Source organism: Meriones unguiculatus, chromosome 4 (assembly GCF_030254825.1).
Source record: "Meriones unguiculatus strain TT.TT164.6M chromosome 4, Bangor_MerUng_6.1, whole genome shotgun sequence".
Taxonomy (NCBI): Eukaryota; Metazoa; Chordata; class Mammalia; order Rodentia; family Muridae; genus Meriones; species Meriones unguiculatus.
In genome coordinates, this window is record NC_083352.1 from 19,205,746 (window position 1) to 19,222,923 (window position 17,178).

A 17,178-nucleotide genomic window follows, 5' to 3' on the forward strand; every position below is an offset into this window, starting at 1 on the left:
GGCAGATCTCTGTGAGTTTGAGGCCAGCCTGGTCTACATATCTTTTCCAGGACAGCCAGGGATACACGAGACTCTATCTCAAACAAACAAACAAACAAAAACAAAGAACAAAACCAAAACAAAAAAAAAAAAAAAAAAAAAAGATGGAACTAATACTAAAATAGACCCACAATGGGACAATATGCAGGGTCTGAGAAATCTTTGAAAACTCAGTCCTAAACAGTATGTCTCCAACAAATCCCTACTGTCCGGGCTCAGGGAACTCTGTGGAAGAGGAAGCAGAAAGAATGTAAGAGCCTGAGGGAATGGAGAATGCCAAGGAGATAAGGCCTTCTAAATACAACAGGATTGACACAGGCATGAACTCAGAGAGACCGTGGCAGCATGCTCAGGGCCTGCACAGCTTCAAGCCGGGCGGCTTCAGGTGCTGAGGGAGAAGCGGACACAAGTCCCCACCCCTAACCTGAACGCTGTCTCCAATGCACAACCACTTGCAAAGCAAAGTTAATTCTCTCAACTGGAGTCTCCCTGGATATACAAACCACACTTAAGAGCAGGCCCCATGCCCAGCTGTATATAGCCAACACAAATGAACTCAAAAGTATTTTTGTAGATTTTTTTTTATCTCCTATTGCTTTGTTGGGGGATTTTTTATTTTTATTTTTGTACCTTACTGATCTTTTGCTTGCATGTTATGGTTTCTGATTTTGTGTTTTTATGGGGTTTCTGTGTGTGTATGTTTTTTTTTTCTTTTTAAAAAATTCTGGTATGTTAAGCCAGATGGTGGTGGCACATGCCTTTAATCCTAGTACTTGGGAGGTAGAGGCAGGTGGATCTCTGAGTTCGAGGCCAGTCCGGTCTACAAAGTGAGTTCCAGGACAGCCAGGACTGCAAAGAGAGATCCTGTCTTGAAAAACAACAAAACAAAACAAAATTCTAGTATGTTTGTTTTATTTGCCTGTTTGTTTTCTAAAGAGAGAAAGAAGGCATGGAGTTGGGTGGGTGGGAGGTCCTGGGAGAAGATGGAGGAGGGGAAACCATGATCAGAATATATTGAATGAAAATGTATCTTCAATAAGAAAAAGACAGAATAACACCCAAATCCCTCTTAGCAAAATACAAGACTCTGAGAGAGAGAGAGAGAGAGAGAGAGAGAGAGAGAGAGAGAGAGACAGAAAAGAATTTTATCACATTAGTTACAACATTAGCCAGGCATGGTGGTGCATGCCTTTAATCCAGGCACTCTGGAGGTAGAGGCAGGCAAATGTGTGAGTTTGAGGCCAGCCTGTTTACAAAAGTTCCAGGACAGCCAGGGCTATAGAGAAGCCCAGTCTCAGAAAACCAAAACAACAACAACAACAAAAAAAAAAACAACCCCAAATTAGTTCCAATGACACACTTGCCTTCATTAAGGGCAATTAAGTTTTTATGTAAACTTACAAATAAATATCAGATGGCTCAGCAGCTAAGAGCACAGGCTGCTTGTCCAGAGGGTCCTGGTTCAATTCCCAGCACCCACACGGTGTCTCAGAACCTCCATTTATAACTCCAGTTCCAGGAGATCCGATACCCTCGTCTGGCCTCCGCAGGCGCTGCGTGTGTGTGTGGTACACGCACGTTCAAGCAGAACACCAATACACATACAAGTTTTGAAAAATTTAAGCTTATAAAAAGGAATAAAGACTGACAGAGGGTAATATGAACATACACAATTCAGTTTCAAAAAGAGAGAGGGATTTTTTTAAGGCCTCAAATGATGAATACTGTATGGATGGTTCCTCTGACATGAGGCACCCAGCATAGTCAGATCACCGTGATAGAAAGTGGAAAGGTGGCTGAAGGGCCTGGGGGATGAGCAGAGCAGGAAGTAATGCCTGAAGGGTACTAGTTCAAGTTGGAAAAGAAAATGAAAAGGTTCTAAAGACAGATGGTGGTGGCAGTTACACAACAATATGAATGGATACGCAGCTTCACACTTAAGGTGGTTAAAATGGTAAATTTCAGGGTGGGGGTGTAGGGCAATGGTGGATCCCCTGCCCACCATATGAGATACCTTGGGTTCAATGCCCAGTATCATAAAATAAGCTTAAAAATGTATGAAAAGATAAATTTTGAATTTTGTCACGGTTTGAACTAATGAAAACCTGACGAGAAAGCATTCACATTAGACTTAGCTAACAGAAAAGAATATTTCAGACATCTGTTCATGTATTTTACATGGTCCTTTGCAAGCTACTTCAAGACATGGCAAACGAGAGGGTACCAAACCTCCTCTGCCTGGGAACTTCAGGAGGGGGATTCTCCTTGACATTCATTTTTCCATCTGCAAACCTGATCTCTGGTGAATTGGGGGCCCAATTCATTGCAGGCCTTTAAACAACAACGACCTGAAATACCTGGCCTCCAGATCCACCCACTGGCCATCTCACAAGCGGAGAACTTACTTTTTTTTTCTTCTTCTTCAGTGACCTACTTAAAGGCTCAGCGCCTGAACTTTAAGGAAATGATGGCTGTGTCCAAATGAGCACAACTTCCTCTCTCACCTTCAATGGCAGCTCAGCAAAAGCCAATATCCCCCCAGCTATGAGGCTCATTCTGTACACAGGAACGTAGACCCCTAACCCTTCAACCGCACTCATGGCATCCCCTGCACTTGAGCCTCCCAGGGTGGCGAGGAGTGAATACTGGTGAGTGGAATGAAGCTCAAGATAGCTTGATCCCGGCGCTGTTACAGAGCCCGGCCAGGATTTGGCATTTCCTTAGCTCTTCTTCATTCTTGACCAAGAAGAGGCTTGCTTTAAGCTCATTCTCCTGACCCGTTTTCAAACTCTTTCTGAGGAGAGTTTAAGACGCTTCCCCTTCCCCTCCCTCCCACCCACTTTGTGTGTGCATGCGCATGTGAATATGCCTGTGTGTGCGTGGTGGTGGGGTGCGAGGGAGGAACTGCAAGGCCTCATACATGGTAGGCAAGTGCTCTACTGCGGAGCTAAAGCCCAGTCTATATACTTTCAATTTACATATCCCAAAATAAAAGGAGAGAGGGGAAACTCCAGCACAGCTTGGCCCCAGTCATAGCCTGTGGGACAACCACTGAAGGTCCAGCACATAGAACTGCCAGGAAGAACTTGAAGTGCAGCTAGGACCCAGCAATATGAGCTGCCGGCCTGGACGGGCAAAGAGGGAAAAAAGTTCATGGTTTTAAGCCACGGATGTGAAGCAGGGGAGGGGAGGAACAGCCACAGCTGGCTTTTAACACAATTCTGCCGGCAAGCCTAGTACCTTTCCAGTACATGGAGGGCCTGGCCTGGAATGCTTTGCATATTTGTCAAGAGGTTGAGAGGATTATTTGTATTATTTTTTTTTCCCCTGATAGTCAGGGTTGCCCTGGTGACGAAAGCTGTTTTGGCTTTTGTAATAGTATTTGTAGAAACCTGAAAGGAGAAGTGGCTGAAGGCTGAACGCAAACCCTGTGATGACCACAACTGCAGGCAGCGGGGTTACTCCGCAAGAAGGGGCTGGGGACAGGGTGCTTCTCCACCAGCCATTCAGTCATTCAGGCACACAAGCACATTCAAGACCTTCAGATAATGCCACCTGACCATTCCTGGGACCAGGCTTGCCTTTCTGAAGGTTATCTGGGCCAAAATGCTTATGTAAACAAACTTAGAGCCGGCTCCAGAATGCTCCCCACCAATTGTTACCCGCAGCTCGAGCACTGCCTTTGGAAACCTCCAGCACCACATGCGAGCAGAAGTCTCCCTGGCTGTCCTTGCCGATTATTTTCATAAGCAGACCCGAAGTCAGCCAGCAGGTAGCTGAGGAAGCTGGGGCTCTGGCAAACTGATCTGCAATCACAGGTAGCAAGCTTCCTAGCAAAACCGTCTAGAATGTTCCCATCACACAGCAAGGGAAGAAGTGGAATGCTTCTGCCAATACAACTCTAAAACCTGTCAGCCTAGCCAGAAAGCCACAGCGAAACCACCTGGCAGCAGACAAGCTAGTCTTTTTGTTTGTTTGTTCTTTTATTTTTTTTAAATGTTTACTCTTTACAAACATTACATCCTGACTACAGTTTCTCTACCTCTACTCCCAGTCCTCTCCCAGCCCCCTAGATCCACTCCTCCTCCGTTTCTCTTACAAAACAAACAAACAAACAAAACAAAACAAAACAAAAAAAAAAAAAAAAAAAAGCAGACAGGCAGGCCTCTCAGGGATATCAACTGAACATGGCATATCAAGTTATAATAAGACAGGAACAAACCCTCACATGGTTGGACAAAGCAACCTAGTAGGAAGAAATGGTCCTAAGTGCAGGCAAAAGAATAAGAGATAGCCCCACTCTTGCTGCTAGGGATCCCACAAGAACACCAAGCTTTGCAACCACGACCTATACCTATACGCAGAGGGCGGAGCTCAGGCCCATACAGGGTCCGTGATTGTCACTTCAGTCTGTGTGGACCCTTTTAGCTGGTCCTGTGGGTTATGTTCTCATGGTCAGACAATATATTCTAAAGAGACACTTCTGTCCCAAATATTAGGAATTCTTCAGGAGTCTCACACTGAGGAAAGGAAAAGGGTGGAGCCTTGTGCCAACTAGAGGAGGAAACTCTTCCAGGAAAAGGTTTTCACACAGTTCTGGCAACTTACCAGTTGACTGTCCCACAGGGTACACAGGAGCTAGGTAACGCTCGCTGTTGGATGCTGGGGGCGGGGGTGTGTGTACGGTCACACCATGACAGAATTGCTAAGTGAGGCGTACAGTTTGCCCTGTACTTAAACCCACCTCAAGTCCGACGTGGGGCAGCTGGACCTCTTCCCACTGTGGCCATGTTGAACACACCCCCTTTCCTGCTTTTTAGTATTACTTGTCTCTTTAGCGACACACTGGGACTGGTGGGCAAGCCTTTGATGTGCCAGAGCCCGGGCTTTGAGCCTGAAAACTCCATTAACAAAGTTCATGAGTGACTCACCCTCTGGAATCCCAAATCGGATTATGGCTGTGGGCTTCAGCATTACAGTCAACTCCATTTTTCAGTGTTTTTATCTGTTTCTAATTCACTTAACTCCTGTCCTCCAGAGAAGCAGTTAATAGATAATCTGGCCCAGCACAGCCACACAGCATAAAGCAGCAACGTAGGTGTTCCGGCATTACCTTTCACATGGGCCCAGAACGCTTCTGCTATCCTAAGATCAGGGTTGGGCTCATTTTTCTGTCCAAAGGGCAGAGAGAATGCAGCAAGAGAGCCATAATCTCATGCAGTAAGTTTATTTTTAAACTTGATATGATATGAAAAAAGTCCTTCACCTATCAAAAAATTTAAAAAGTCAAATGATCCCTTTTAAAAGTATATAATTTATTATATGCTTTATAATTTGTAATTATATTTACAAAATTAATATTTATATTCTGCTACTATAATTAAAATCTAGTCCTCTGAAATTAAAAAGACCTCCAAATCTATAGAAAGCAATGGGGAATTCATAGAAACTTTTTTTTTGGGGGGGGAGGGTTGCTGTGTAAACCTGTGTGGGTTTATGGTGTATGGATCGGACCTAAGGACTTGTGTATTTGAGGCAAGAGCTTCACCACTGGGCTATATACCCAGCCCTTCTATAATATTTTACAATAATAGCAAGTACAGGATAAAAATTCCAGTCACACGAGATAGCAGAGAATAAGAAACTTGGTCCCTTACTTTTTCCATCTCCTCCCCAGGATCTCCTAGAAACAATGACCAGTTTTGTACTCTCCCAAGTGACAATTTGGGTTCCTATTAAGTGAAAAATACATGTTATCTAAATAACCTACCTTGTGGTGGTTATGTAGGGGTTCTTTTTTGGGGAGGCTGGGTGGGATGGGGTGGGTGAAGGTTCCAAAATAATGTTAACAGCTAAAAACACATAAAACATTGTTTATGTTTCTTACAATGTGTCTTTTTTTTTTTTTTTTTTACATTTTATTTACTTTATGGCCGATTGTAGCCCACTCTCTCATTTCCTCCCAGTCCCATCTTCCCACCTTCCTCTCCCTCTCCCCCTCCCCTAGTCCAGTGAAAGGGGAAGTCCTCCTCCCCTACTATCTGACTCTAGCCTATCAAGTCTCATCAGGACTGCCTGGATCCACAAGGAGGTAAATACTCACATTTGTAACCCTAGCACTCAGGAGATAGAAGCAGGAGGATCATGGAGGCTGGCCTTGGGCAGACAGTGAGACAGACCCCGTCCTTGTTGGGGGACAGGGAAAAGAAAGAAGTGGGGGGAGCTGTGAGGGAGCACTGAGGAAGACAGGGCCTTCTTCCACAGGTGAGGGAAACAGGAGCTCTCTCAGTGCACCCCACAGACATAAAGCTGGGGTGGGTAAAGGCCTGCCAGGAACGCCTCTGGAACAACACTCTGTGGCTGGAGCAACATGTCTTCACACTCCAGAAGGCAGCCGCACAGAGAGAAATCCAAGTCTTCAAGATCCATGCATGCCGGGCATTGGTGGCACACACCTTTAATCCTGAGTTGGAGGCTAGCCTGGTCTACAGAGCAAGTTCCAGGACAGCCAGAGCTCCGTAGGGAAACCCTGTCTTGAAAAACAACAACAACAAAACAACAACAACAAAAACAAACAACTCATGCAAACATATTTCTACTCTTCACACTGCAGTTAGAGGGGTGAAGAGACTCATGGTTTGCTTCTAGTCAGGGAGAAGTGCGGGCGCCAGACATCACAACACATCAGTTACAGCTGGGCGCAGTGGCACAAGCCTGGAATCCCAGCTCTCGGGGAGGCAAAGGTAGGTGGATGTCTGAGTTGGGGATCAGCCTGGTCTACCAAGTGAGTTAAGGACAGCCAAAGCTACGCAGAGAAACCCTGTCTTTTAAAACCAAAACCAAACCAAACCAACAAACAAAGCATTAGTTGCACTGAGACAGCAGCTGCCTGCTTTTTTTTTCCTTAAAAAAAAAAAATCTGAAAATTACATTTCTTTATTTGTTTATGTATTTTGTATGTCTGGGAGAGAGAGAACGTAATCACAGCATGGCAAGCACACCTTATAGGGGTTGGATGAGTGGCTCCTGGAACTGAAGGGTTTAGTAGTAAGTACTTTTAGTCACTAAGTGTAGCCACTGGGTCTAGCTGCCAACTTCTAACTTTAAACACTGGGACAACTACTGGAAACTTCCTCACTGTGTGCATGCAAAAATATTCCATGTGAAAGACACTCCCATGAACGCACAAACTTCACCACAAACAAGGCTCTCAACTAACCTAAGACCCTACAGAATTCAAAGCCACCTATCTTGAGAAACTAATAAAAACATCGCATCTACTTTGAACCCCAGAAGGGTCCAGAGAAGGGAAGGTCAAGAAGACCCCCCAGCTCTAGCAGGCTAGATGTCTGAGCTCATTGCAGGGTCTCTGGGTCTAGCCTGGGCCAGCACCGCTACCCCCTTCCCTTTTAGGGCCAAATCTCAACTACAGGCTGTAGCACAAAGTCAGTGCCATCACCATAGAAACCTAGCATCAAGACTCTGAGGACTAAGGCTCCTCCAGAAGGAAGGCACCGGTACAGAACAGTACCCCACAGGGTGTTTGGAAGCAGGACAGTCATTCCTTTCCTAGATGAGGACACTTTATGAAGCAGCTCAGAAATTGTCTTCCTCGGGATTATAAATAGGGCAGAACGCCATACTGTGGGCCTCTGAGGTTCAAAAAATTCCTGCCTTGGATAGCACGGCAGCAGTGTGGAGCAATAGTGACAGAGAAGTTTATGGCTTGTGACACGTTGGCAGTGTGTCCTCTACAGCAGCTATGCAGTTTAGCAAGTTCTGCTGTGGAATGAGGTGGGTAGGTGGCAACCAGGGCCTAACCGTCCACCCTGAGCCAGTCCCTACCCACTCTTAGCTGCTGGAGGAGCTAGTCCCGAGAGCAGTGGACGGCTCCTGCTGGTTTTCACCCTCACCTCTAAAATGGCCACTTTAGTAGCACTGAAAAGGTTATTTAGGAGCCACCAAACTTGATCCTAAGAACTGGTGAGTGACATGAAGAAAACACAGGCAGGAGAAGAACCATTTGGAGGCCAGGTGAGATGGCTTAGCAGATAAGATCGTTGTGGCCAACCCTGCTGACCAGAGTTAGGTCCTGGGGCTCAGGTGGTAAAAGGAGAGAGCCAACTGACTCAAGTTGTCCTCTGAACTTTACATGTGCACTGTAACACACACACACACACACATACACACACACACAGAGAGAGAGAGAGAGAGAGAGAGAGAATGAAGGAAAAACAAAAGGGAAAACAAACACATACATATCACACACACATATTACAAGACGTGTTACAAGAAAGTGAAATATCAAGTATGCTTTTAAAGAGACACTTAATCCCATGCTAAGCTGACACCTACTGTTTCACACATTTCCTTTAAGGTTTTGTTTTGCTGTTGTTGTTTTCCCCCTATGCAGTTAACAGTTTCGAGCTGAGCTGAGAGACTTTGGACAATTTGTCGAACCCTGCCCTGGTTCTACTCTGAAACAAGGCTGAGGGTACCTGGGTCAGAAGGATGTCATAAAGTTTAGAAGATGTAAGCGTCTAGAGCCAGGCCTGCTGTTACAGCTGTAAGTTCTACTTAGCTAGAATCAGAACGCACAGGCAATTTTATTTGTTGCACATGGCACAAGCCTTAGAATCTTCACATCGCCAATTCTGATGGCTCCGTGACATCCCGCCACCTGAGAATGCTAGAGTGGGCCCCAAGTCAGAAAGTTCCTGACATGAAGATAAATAGTTCTAACTATGTTACCCAACACTCAAACATGCCCATCTACCATAAGTACCAATGGACTTGTGTTTCAAGGCATAGGAAAACATTTACTTTCACCCACACAATTAGTATTATATACTTTCAGTTTATTTTCCTGGGATTATATAATTTCCAGGAAGTTATTTTTTAATGGAAGACCTTAAAAACGTCACGATCAAAGTATATGTTCTGGAACTTGCTGGGAGATGTAATTGCCATCACCAGGGCCTTTATGGCTTTTCCATCAGTGGGTGAAACGGGAACCAGAGGCTCCTGTGATTAGCAATGCAGCTGAGCAGTGCAGTGCAGCATATGATTAGGGTATTTCTAAGCAGAAAGTACAAGTTCAAGCGCCCATATGAAAATACTTTCTACGAATTACAAAACTTAACTCACATGTCAACATGGAAGCCTATCGTTCCTACAGTTGTCCACCTGCAAAGTTGGTTATATTTCAGAGAGCCACAAACGGTACTATGCTATAGATGAGACCTGCGACCTTAGCTCTTACCTCGGTATAAAGACCACCAGTGTATCACGCCTGGCCTGCCAGAGGAATGCACCACGACAATGACAGATCCCTCACAAAAAGCAAGTTTAAGGATGGGGAAAGAAAGTGCCTAGTCTGGTACCCCATGCCTTGGCCAAGACAAAAGAAAACAAACCGGTGACAGACATCAAAGGACATTCAGTCCCCTCCTCACCCTGTAAACAGACGAATGTTAACCATCCCCCCCATGAGCTCCTGGCAAGGGAGCAGAGAATCTGTGATTTATCTTGTAATCACCGTAAGTTCAAAGCAGGAAGAAAACATGCCCAAAGAATTTTATTTTAAATCACATCTTAATAACAAATGATCAGTAAAAACGAAAAGTTCCATTTTGGCGAACGGCAGGTCATATGCACCGACCATTAGAGGTCAAGGCCCTGGATAAATACCCTGGGACTCAGTCTGCTGAGGCTGCCCTTCAGATCGGACACCATTCTTGGTGAGAACAAGAGGCTTTTTTAGGCCAGGCTTTCTGGAGGCTCTGTTCCTTCTGAAGGTTAGCTACATCCTTGATCACAGAAGGGCACTGAAAAAATAAAGTGTATGGCAGCCACATCGCCAGTACTGCTCTGGTGCAGCTTGTAAATAAATGCCTTCCCTTCGGGGTAGCTCAAAGGCCAGCATTCAGGGAAGATAATTACAACTGCCTTTCTTCTTTCCACAGCACATTCCTCATGTCGTCCAGGAGACGGCCCCTTGGCTTTCCCTACCTGGTTATCAACACACTTCTCCCTTGGGGGAGAGGGGAGAGGTTCTCTAGGCTTGGTGTGGAGGTATGCTCTTGTAATTCTAGCACTCAGTAGGCAGAAGTTGGGGGATAGAGAGTTCGAGGCCTGACTGGACTACAGGTTTCAAACAAACTAACCAAACTAGCCAAACAAAAACTGAATGCAAACCACCGCTACCATGCAGGAATCTCAGCTATTCAGTCAGTAAGCCACTCACTGACTCTTAACAATGACCAGATCGCACAATAAACAAGACAAGTGGTCCAGTGGAGCCAGGCATCTCAGGCATGAACTCTGACTCAGGGCACCTCGTGGGGAGGAAGACCCACTTGCCAATACATAGCTTGGGTGCAAAGGCCCTGAGGTTTAGGGGCCTGTGCTAGATCCAGAACCAAAGGCAATGCTGGCAATTGCTTTAACATGAAAGATCAAATAGCCTCCTATAATCCTTTCCCTCTTCCACCTCCTTCCCTAATGTTTCTGGAGCGAAGTCGGCGCTAGCTCTCCCTCCAAGGGGAGAAGTAGCATTTCCCACCACAAAATGTGTGTGTGTGTGTGTGTGTGTGTGTGTGTGTGTGTATAATGGGTAGCTAACCAGCTACAAGTTGGAGTTGATTGCGTTTTTACAAGTACATGTACTGCTTATAATATAATTATTACATTTCAAAGTTAATAGCTACAGTTCAAATGACCTATCAGATACTACTTATAAACCTGTTCCTCAGACGGTAGCTACAGAAGCACTGTAAAGGTCTTTGGATAGAAGGGAACTTAGCAAGATGGAAAAGGCCTAAGACTCTTCCTCACTCGCTCTCTGATGTGAAATGGATGGTTCACTTACTTAGACTCTTATTTTTTTGTACAGGGATGTTCTCCCTGCTCTCGTGTAACATCAGCTTTTCCTTTCCTTGGTCCTTGTATCCCTTGAAACTGTGACATCATCAACTTTGCAGAGCACACAATTACCAACACAGTACTCAGCATGTACTAAAACAGTCGGCATCTGTAGACATACATCCACACCCTGCTTCCAATGGCATGCCATGCCAGAGTCACCCATTTCAACAGAAGACTCAACTCACAGGTGGCACAGCCCAAAGTTGTCTTTGTCATGGTGACCTCACCCTGGTATCAGGGTGATTGCTGGAGTAAGAAAGAACTATTTCCTGGTTCACTTTCAACACAGAGCTCCCTTATTTTACTTGTTTAATCTTATTATTTCCTCCCTCCCTCCCAGCCCCCACCACAGCCAATCTGCCCTGAGGCAGAACAACTAAACCTATAAAATATTTCTGAAGGGACCCACTTCTTCCCAGCTCCATAACCGTCAATCCAGCTGAAGGTAGCACCTTTAATTATTGCAGCAGCCTCCCATCTGGTCTGTGGGATTCCGGACTTGGCCAGGTTCAAATCCCTTTTCACTCAGTATCTCTGACAAATTGGATCACACCATCCATCTGCTTTTAACACTCAGTGGTCAAGTTAAGCCATTCCTTTCCATTCAGTCTTGCCCTACATAACCCCCAGCTTCCTATGTGCTCCTGCCTCAGCGCCTTTGCACAGCCCCCCTTGTCGTCTTCTTTATTCTTTAGAAATGTCTCAGGGGCCGTTTTATTCACTGATACTCATAGCTGGGGTTGCAGCTCATTCCCAGCATGCATCAGGCAGCATGCCCCGGGTTTAATCCCCAGCACCATCAGCATAAAACAAAGGCTTACCTATTATTATTTTATGAGGTAGGCTCTTGCTATACAGCCCAGGCTAGCATTGAATTCTCAGGCTCAAGCGGTCTTCCTGTCTCCACCTCCTGAACAGTTGGGACTACAGCTGCCATCATGGTCGGCTTTCCAACCTCCTTCTTCATAACATACTCTTCTTGATCATTTTTTTTAAACATAGTTTTCATTTAGATTTATTTATTTTATGTGTGCAGGTGTTTTGTGTGCCTGTATTTAAGTGCACCATGTGTTAGTATTTTTAAAATGATGCCATGCACACAACATATCTTATATGAAAGAGTTTATTTGGGGGGAAGGGAAGCAGAAGAGAGTTAGGGCCTGAGTGAGCCACAAGGGCAGACAGACAGAGAGATGGGAGGAAGGGAGTGCCCCGACAGAGAGAGGGGAGAGAGACTAAAACAGCAAGGGCAAGAAAACAAGAGGAGAGAGAAATAAGAGGCAGGGACCCTTTTATCTGGGGCCCCTGATGGTGGCACAATGATGACATCACAGATGACTAAACAACCTATGAGTGGGCTAGTGCATCAACTTGTGAACTAACACTATGTCCATGCGGTAGCCTCAGGGGGCAGAAGGCGGCATCAGATGCCCTGGAGCTGCAGTTCCAGTCAGCTGGGAGCTGCCATGTAGGTGCTGGGAATTGAACCCAGGTGCCCTGGAAGAGCAGCCAGTGTTCTTAACTGCCAGGCATCTCTCCAGTGCTAATCTTTTGTTTTTGATAGCTTGTTCTTTCCCTCTCCATGATTTAGCATGAAACATTATTTTTCCTTGTGTTCCTCTGCTTAAGATCTACTTCCCAATAAGGCTCTGAACTTCCTGAAAGCAAGCATCTTGCTTCTCTGGTACTTTACACCCAGCATCTAGCACAGGGCAGGACTAAAAAGTATTTTTGGCCCAGCTGGTAAAGTGCCTGTCATGCAAGTATAAGGGCCCAAGTTTGGATCTCAGCACAGTGCAAAAACCAGGCACAGCAGATGATGTCTATAACCCCTCAAACAGAGTTAGGATCTTGCAGCTTATTGGCCAAGCAAATCACTGAGATCAGGTTCATCCAGAAATTCTACCTTACAGGATAAGATGGAGGGAGATGGGGAGATGGGGAGATGGGGAGATGGCTTCATGGGCTAAGTGCTCACCTCCCAACCCCGAGGAGCCAAGTTCTGATCCTCAACATCCATGTAAATGTCAGGCAGGTGTGGTGGCCCACATGCAATCTGAGACAGGCATGGGGGATCCCCAGAGCAAGTTGTCTGGCTAAGCACTGAGTTCAAGTGCTTAATGCATAAGGTGGAGACAATCTTGAGGAAATCACCTGATATCAACCTCTGGCCTCTACACACACCCTTGCACATACACATGCACACTCATGCACGTGCTGTGCACGCAAGCATTACACACACATAGAAAGTATTTTGGAGGGTTGGGAATAGAGTTCAGGAGTGCAGAGCCCTCGCCTGGTATGCATTAGGCCCTGGGTTCAATTCCTAGTGCCAGAAAAAAACAAAACAAAACCATCATACTCATTGAAAGAACAGTTATACTTCAGAGAAGGGGGTGGAGCAGGCAGAACTCCCTCTATGCTGACTGAATGTCTACCAAGTGAAGTCACAATCTGCCGTGCTCTCCTGTGCTCATTTCATTCCATTGCCAACACGAGGGAGGGCTGTTTATCACAGCATCTACAGAGAGCCGGGAGCTCAGCTTTCTACCTCTCAGGCTAAGAGATGAATGTCCAGGAAGGCTCAACACTGTTATCTTTAAGGGAAATTACAAGGAAGAAAGAAAGAAAGAAAAAAAAAGTAACTAGTAACAATATTGCTTGAATCTTTCACCCTGCTATAAAACAATTTAAATGTGCAGAAGAAGCCTGAAGCTAAAAGCACACCTCCAATTGCTTACTTGTGACTTAAAGACCTCTCTGGTCCGGTAAGCCATTGCTCCACACTTAAGTCTCTCAGGAAGACAACTTTACTCAACTCTTAGTTCTAATAACCCAGATTTTTCCACTGGTAACTAAGCACCTCACTATTTTTTTTTAAAGATTTTCCAAATATCTAATCTCTTAAATTATCCAAATGCTTCTAGAGGTAAGCACATGAGTCTTAACAGACAGAAGAAATGGACCCCCCCCCCCATTCCTTCCCTGTCTTAAAATCTTGAAGATTACTGCAATACTAAGTTTTATGGTGTCTACTTGCATGGTGACCCTCCAGCTCCCGGCTGAAGAAATACTTTAATCTACGTTTAAGAGATTATTTCCCAAATTTTATTGCTCTTAAGTTTGTTCTGTTTTTTCGTTTTAAAGCAATCTACATAAGGCTAGAAGTCTGAGCTGAGGGTCCTATGCATTGTTTACCTGAACATACTTCTGATTCATGGCTGCTGTTGTCACTGTACCTAACTCACTCCTATTCAACCTATACCCATTGAATCCTCAGGTCTTTAACAGATGCATAAGAGTAGAATCAATTCCTTTCTCGCTTTCCTAACTGAAGGCCACATACTCCTTGGTATTAAATGTATTGTGCATATATACTAGGCTGCCCTATTAGGCTACTTGGTACTTTAGAAATGTGCGTCATCACATTAAACTTGAGGTCAGCAAACCTAGAATCACTATAGAAAGTATAATGATTTGTATAAAAAGATTTGTCTGCAAACAAATCTGCTAGATAGGGGCTTATCGAGAGAACAATTAATAAGATGTTTCTCACAATGATAAGGAACTTCAAATTTAAGTGTCTGAAAGTAAGAAAAATCACCCTCTGTTCAATAACTGTTTTGTTATACATACACACACACACAGAGCAGACCAAGATTTTAGCTTTTGTTTCTGATTTTTAACATGTAAGGTGGAATCAAACCATTAGCTCAAATCAATATTCTAGCCAAACATGTTTCTGTTACAACTTCCACCTCTCACGCCATACCTTATTCGTCAACTCTCAGCAAACTAGAACACTTAAATGTTAGACCAGGGCATCGGGCAGGCTTGGTTTAAATGGGTTCCCCAGCGGTCAGGAAAGCCCCAGACAGTGACAGACGGAAACTTTGCAGTTTCACCTACTTGCTGGAAAGCAAAGACATCCCGTGGCGGTTATAAAAACCCACTAAGTAAGCACAACTTCCCTGCCAGTCAATATTGTGACTAAGTGGCAACCAGCTCATGTGACAGAAACAGGAGGGACTATGTGGGTCTAGGATTACTGTAGAGAAAATGAGGAAAAAGGATACAGAGATCAGAGAGAGCTTAAGGAGGTTTTCATCCCTCACACAGCAGAGCAGGACCTTTTGAACCTTCACACTGGCTTCATTAATCCAGGAAGCAGCAACCCTTTACAACACCAATTAAGGGTGGCAGCATCCTCCATTTATAAACAGGGAAACTGGGGTGTTTAGAGCCAGAGCGACCCAACTATGAGTCAGGACCAAGTAGACATCAGACCTAGGACTCGGGAACCCCGATCTCCGGCATGGAGATGCAATCTGTCTTGCAAGGGGATGAAACAGTCATATAAGAAACAGATAGTTCCACCTTGGAACAGGGCAAGATGAAGAAGAGCCAACAGTTGACAACCCAGGCCCCTTAGATGACATTTAATCAAGATTGAAAATAAGGATAACTTCGGCTTCCCCTTGACCGATAAGGCCTCTAAGAGGATGGTTGGAATACCCCATCTAGCTTTATTTCAAGGCTCTCTCTCTCTCTCTAATCTGTGTTCAGAAATGCCTATTCATCTGTGGCCACAAAGAACGAATCAGGTATTTCAATTGTAAATATGCATGCTGAAAATGAATCCACCCTAGCCTGGAAAATTCAGCTCCTCTGGTTCTTTTTGCCCCATCCCAAGGAAAAGTTAAAACACCCTATTTATCTAAAGAACAAGGAGGGGACGGATGGGTGTGCTTTGTAAACTGTAGGGTTTAGATGGTAACAGGGTTAGCATCTATAAGGTCAAGCAAAGTAGCCAGCTAGGAGACTCCAAGCTCTGTTTAGTAGGTAAGATAAACATAATCAAATGTTCCATTGGCTAAGCTGCCCTTTCCAAACAAACACCAGTGAACAGGAACAGATAAATCTGTAGGACTTTAAAGTGAACTGGGGTTTGCCCGGGTTTTCCTGCAGTTAGAACGCCCTATCAGAACCTTCAACTGAGAGCAACAGGTGGGCTAGAGAGTAGCATCTACCAGGAATTAGGACGAGACAGAATTTACGAAACTCCAAAGAGAACAATGCTCTTCTGCTGGGCCAAGGACAGATCTTGGAACCATCACCTCCCACTAATTCGTACCCCGGGGAAAACATCAAACTGATCTAGAATTCATTCTTCGGGGTAGATTCGGGTGGAAATGAGAATCAGCAATCAGCGGGCTGGTGTCTCCCCTTCCCCCTCAACCCCCCCCCCCGCATTATTGTCCCCATCCCTCCCCTAGCCACCAGCCCAGGAATCCTCCAGCTCTGGGATGCTAGGGCTTTCCTCCAACTAGTCTTCCCTGCTCTCTGGCCTAGGGGTTCTCAGCTCAAAGCGTCAAGCTCAACAAAATACACAGGGGAGCTTGCACCCCAAGAGTTAAAGTGCGTACGTACCCAACCTAATGCGAATTCTCCTACCTGCGTATCGTTTCAGTTCATCAAAAATTCACCTAGTGCTTGGTGTGCTGTGTGTTCTTAGGAGCCCTGAGTATTCTCCTGCCTTCCAAAGGCCCCACTGCCTGGGAGAGCTGGGATGTGACAGCCAAAAGAGAGGCTGGGGCTAGGTGAGGCTGCTGGCGAAGGGAGCAAAAGGCCTCTTTCCCCATCGCGCGGTCTTCCTCCCCTCGACGCCCAGCGCCCCGCGGCCACTCACTGCGTCTTCCTGCGGCTCTGGTCCCGGTGCAGCTCCCGCAGGTCCACCTCGGCTCGGCCCAGGAACTTATCGAGTCCGAGCAAGGCGCGGTGCAGGACGGTGAGCTGCAGGGTGGCGGCGGCGGCCGGCACGGCCCCGGACGACAGCAGCGGCGGCAGCTCGAAGGTGGCCTCCTCGCGCCACACGGGCGCGCCCAGGCTGCGCTCCGACACGGACGTGGCGTACTTCTCCTTGCCCACCTGGATCACCGCGTACGCGTCGCTCGTGCCCCCGGGACCCTTGGCCCGCAGGCCCCGCGCCTGTAGCACCGTCACCTGGACGTGGGTAGGGGACCACATGGTCCCCGGCCCCCGGCCCGCTGAGGCAGCTAGGGACATGGTGGCGGACGCCGCACCCGGGCTGGGAGGCCAGAAGGTAGCCGCTGCCCTCGGTGTGGACCGCCCACCCAGCTCCCGGGCCGCTTTAAGGCTTCCGGCCACGCCCCCGACACGCCCCCTCGCCCGCGCGCCACCTGCCCGTGGGGC

The 17,178-nt window shown here is 46.2% G+C and overlaps 1 protein-coding gene across 2 annotated transcripts in view; it reads right to left on the bottom strand.

Moving 5' to 3' along the window:
- Positions 1-17,101, bottom strand: part of Rab11fip1 (RAB11 family interacting protein 1) — a 33,723-nt gene extending 16,622 nt beyond the window's left edge. For both annotated transcript variants that reach the window (XM_021639911.2, XM_021639909.2), the window contains exon 1: positions 16,655-17,101. In XM_021639911.2, coding sequence (XP_021495586.2) covers positions 16,655-17,031 — 377 coding nt within the window. In that variant the 5' untranslated portion in view covers positions 17,032-17,101. The remainder of the gene's footprint in view (positions 1-16,654) is intronic.
- Between the last annotated feature and the right edge of the window lie 77 nt (positions 17,102-17,178).